This window comes from Anomalospiza imberbis, unplaced genomic scaffold (assembly GCF_031753505.1).
Source record: "Anomalospiza imberbis isolate Cuckoo-Finch-1a 21T00152 unplaced genomic scaffold, ASM3175350v1 scaffold_287, whole genome shotgun sequence".
Classification (NCBI taxonomy): domain Eukaryota; kingdom Metazoa; phylum Chordata; class Aves; order Passeriformes; family Viduidae; genus Anomalospiza; species Anomalospiza imberbis.
Window position 1 is genome coordinate 93,090 of NW_027099911.1, and position 3,606 is coordinate 96,695.

The window sequence follows — 3,606 nt, forward strand, 5'->3', positions numbered from 1 at the left end:
GATATTTGAGAATATGGCAGACTATTTCAGCTATCTCAGGTATCTCAGAGTATTCTGAATATTTCAGAATGCTATTTCAGCATGTTTCAGATTCTGTGGCAGAAGCAGAGCCCACACGAGCCCCCCGTGTCGGGGGCCATCACAAGGCCCAGGAAGGCGAGCAGATGCATCAGTGGCCACGTGGCCACCAGAGCTCCTCTTACCGACTGATGAAGTGGCTGCAGAGACCGTCCAGAATGCGTCTTGAATGACTTGAAAAGATGTCCCAGCAGCTTCCCCGGGGCGGGCATCTGGATCCGCTGGCAGCGCCTCTGTCCCCATTTTGACCGGCATGGGGGAGGCAGGAAGAAGAGAAGGACTGAGGTGGCCAAGCCGAGCCAGGAGGGGACTGGCCACCGCCCGCGCCGGGGTGATTCCGGACCGCCTCACGCCACGCTCGGGGGCTGTGGGGATTGGATCCCTGCCGGTCACTTTGAGAAGGACCTGGGAAAGCATCCTCTGCACACTTCGTGATTCGGCGGGTGTTGGAGTTTGTGTCCCTGGCAAGCCCGGTGCGAAGGTCCCTCTCTGCTCAGCAGCACCAGCAGCACAGCGTGCGCAGGGGGAATCCCGATTTTTGCCGCTCCTTTAGAGACTTCAGGATCAAGCTGGTCTGATCCGCCAGGGAGCGGATGGAGGGATCCCTCTCTCTTGCTTTCATGGTTCTGAGTCCTACAACAGAAAGAGAGCCTGGATGAGGCCCCGTGTGTGTGCAGAGACCCCCTCAGATCCCCCAGGGCTCCCCACTCACCCGACAGGACTGCAGTCAGGGTGTCCTCACTCTGCTCCCTCAGGTGCCGCGCAGCCAGCCCTGGGCACAGAGCTCCGTCAGCCCCTGCTCCTCCCAGCGGCCCTCAGCAGCCCGGGGGTGCCGCTGGGCAAGGTGGCCACCACCAAAGCCACCTGTGATGGCGGGGAGGCCGAGGCCCTGCCCGTGGCAGCCCCAGGGTTGCCCCAGGTTGCCCCAAGAGGGGATCCTGGCGGCTGGGACTCACCAATTAACCTGAGGGCCGCCTCTCGTATGGGGGCCTGAGGGTTCAGCAGGTACGGCTTGCTGTCCTGCACGAACTGTTCAGCCCTGCTGCTGTCCTTGGCCAGCTGGAGAGAGCACAAAGGTGTGGGCATTTCTCAGAGGCCCCCAGCTGGCCAGAGCAGCCCCTCCTGCCAGCACCCCCGTGGCTCAGAGCCCTCCCTCATGCTGGGGCCATGGAGGAGGCTCCTGTTCTTGAGACAGGGCCAAGGGTGCAGCTCCAGGCTTTGGGCCCTGGGCCGCAGCAGCCATGGGGAGGCCCAGCTGAGGAGCTCGCAGCCCTCGCCCAGCCCGGCGCTCGTCCTCACCAAGCACTCGCCCATCTTCCACATCTGCTCTGTCTGCACCAACTGCTTGAGCTCTTTCCAGTTGAGGAGCTCTGCTACAGCCAGGACGGCTTTCTTGGAGGCCTGCGGGACAGAAGCTGTGAGGTGGCACCAGGGCCTGTGGAAGGAGCCCAGGCCACAATGACCCATCTGTGGGTCAGCGCTGTCATTGGTACCTTGGCCACGCTGGGGACCTGGTCATTCATGTGAAGAACAAGCTGGACCAGGGCCTTCCATGAGTTTCTCCTCATGGCCTTCTTGTCCCTCCACACCGTTTTGCCCAGGAGCTCTCCAAAGAGGGAGATGGAGCGCTCCCGCACACAGTCTTCCGTCTGGTCGGAAGGAGGAAAGAGAAGCTTTGCACACAGCGGCTCCCTGCCCGTGGCCAGGAGGGGCTGAGCTGAGGTTTCTCACCCTTTTTCTCCCCTCACATTTCCCACCCTTTCCCTCTCACGTTTCCCACCCTTTTCTCCCCTTGTGCTTCCTGCCCTATTTCACCTCATGTTTCCTTCCCTTTTCTCCTCACCTTTCCCGCCCTTTTCTCCCCTCATGTTTCCAGCCCTTTTCCCCCCCACGTTTCCCACCCTTTTCTCCCCTCACCCTTTTGAGCCATTTTTCCTCCCTGACCTTTCGCTCTCTTTCTCCCCTCACCCTTCCCTCACTTTTCTCCCCTCACGTTTTGGGCCATTTTTCCCCTCACCTTTCCCACTCTTTTCTCCCCCCACACTTAGAGCCATTTTCCCCCCCTCACTTTTCCCACTCTTTTCTTCCCTCACGTTTTGGGCCATTTTTCCCCCTCACCTTTCCCACCCTTATCTCCCCTCATGTTTCTTGCCATTTTCTCCCCTCACCTTTCCCTCACTTTCATCTCCTCACGTTTCAGGCCATTTTCTCCCCTCACCTTTCCCTCACTTTCCTCTCCTCACGTTTTGAGCCATTTTCTCCCCTCACCTTTCCCTCCTTTCTCCCCTCACATTTCAGGCCATTTTTTCCTCCTCACCTTTCCCACTCTTTCTTCCCTCACGTTTTGGGCCATTTTTCCCCCTCACCTTTCCCACCCTTTTCTCCCCTCCCATTTCAGGCCATTTTTTCCCCCTCACCTTTCCCACCCTTTTCTCCCCTCCCATTTCGGGCCATTTTTCTCCCCTCACCTTTCCCACCCTTTTCTCCCCTCACATTTTGAGCCATTTTCCCCCTCACCTTTCCCGCCCTTCCCTCCCCTCACGTTCCCCACCATTTTGAGGCGAGGGGCGATGCTCCGGGCTCCCAGCCCAGAGCGGGCAGCAGCAGAGCTGAGCCGCAAGGCCCGGAATCCATCCCGGGAGAGCCCAGGGGAGCGGGGCTTGCTCCCAGTGCTGCTTGCCCAGGGCCCCTCTGCTCCCACATCAGCCTTACCGCATCAAAGAGACACCAGAGCTTGTGCACCACGTTCACAGCCATGCTGCTGGCCTCTTTCCTCTTCAGCTGTCCCAGCAAGTTGTGGAAGGTGTCCAGGGCCATCACTGAAATGTCCCAGGACCAATGCTCCAGGAATTTCAGCATCTCGGGCAGGAGGCCCTTCATTTTTTTTGCCTGTGCACAGAGCAGTTTCCATTCTGTGAGAATTTCTGGGCCTGGTCAGCTCCCAGAACAGCCACCAGGCTGCACCATGGCAGGCAGGGTGTTCGGAGCAGTCCCCCCAGCACCTGACTCCCAGCCCAGGCCAAGCCACCACGAGTCCAGGGGCCACATTCTGCCCCGGACAGCAGCCTGCTCACCGTCTCGGCGCTCTCCGACAGCGTCTCCAGAGCCCTGAGCACCAGAGGCACCATTTCCATCTTTGGATACCTAAGAAGGCTCAGGCTTTTGTAGAGTGGCCTTACTTTGCTCTCCAGCATGTCACCGTAGGCCAGCATCTGAAAGAAAGCAGCAGAGAGCTGGCAGGGCTCCCCTGGCACAGCTGAGGGCAAGGGCACGTGGGCTTTCCCTGTGGACTCACCAACAAGAAAGAGAGACACATCTTCTGCTGCTGAGTGAAGATGTTCTTATGCAGTCCTGGATTTGGATTTGCAGCTCCTTCAGAACCTTCTCCAGAGTCTGGCGCACAGAGAACATCGCCTTCCACAGACTGACTTTGTCGCTGCAAAGCAGAGCCGCTGTCAACACGGCCGCCCCGGCCAGCGCAGCGCAGCGCAGCCTGGGCCAGCCCTGCAGGGCTTGGGGTGCTCCTGG

At 59.4% G+C, this 3,606-nt stretch overlaps 1 protein-coding gene across 1 annotated transcript; it reads right to left on the reverse strand.

Annotated features, from left to right (window-relative positions):
• Positions 1-571: 571 nt before the first annotated feature.
• Positions 572-3,355, reverse strand: LOC137466565 (protein maestro-like). The gene is made up of 6 exons (XM_068178272.1): positions 3,153-3,355; positions 2,791-2,967; positions 1,572-1,727; positions 1,378-1,479; positions 1,035-1,137; positions 572-711 (listed from the first exon to the last, which is right to left on the reverse strand). The coding sequence occupies exons 1-6, from the start codon at positions 3,288-3,290 to the stop codon at positions 572-574; spliced, it is 816 nt and encodes a 271-aa protein (XP_068034373.1). The 5' UTR covers positions 3,291-3,355.
• Positions 3,356-3,606: the final 251 nt, after the last annotated feature.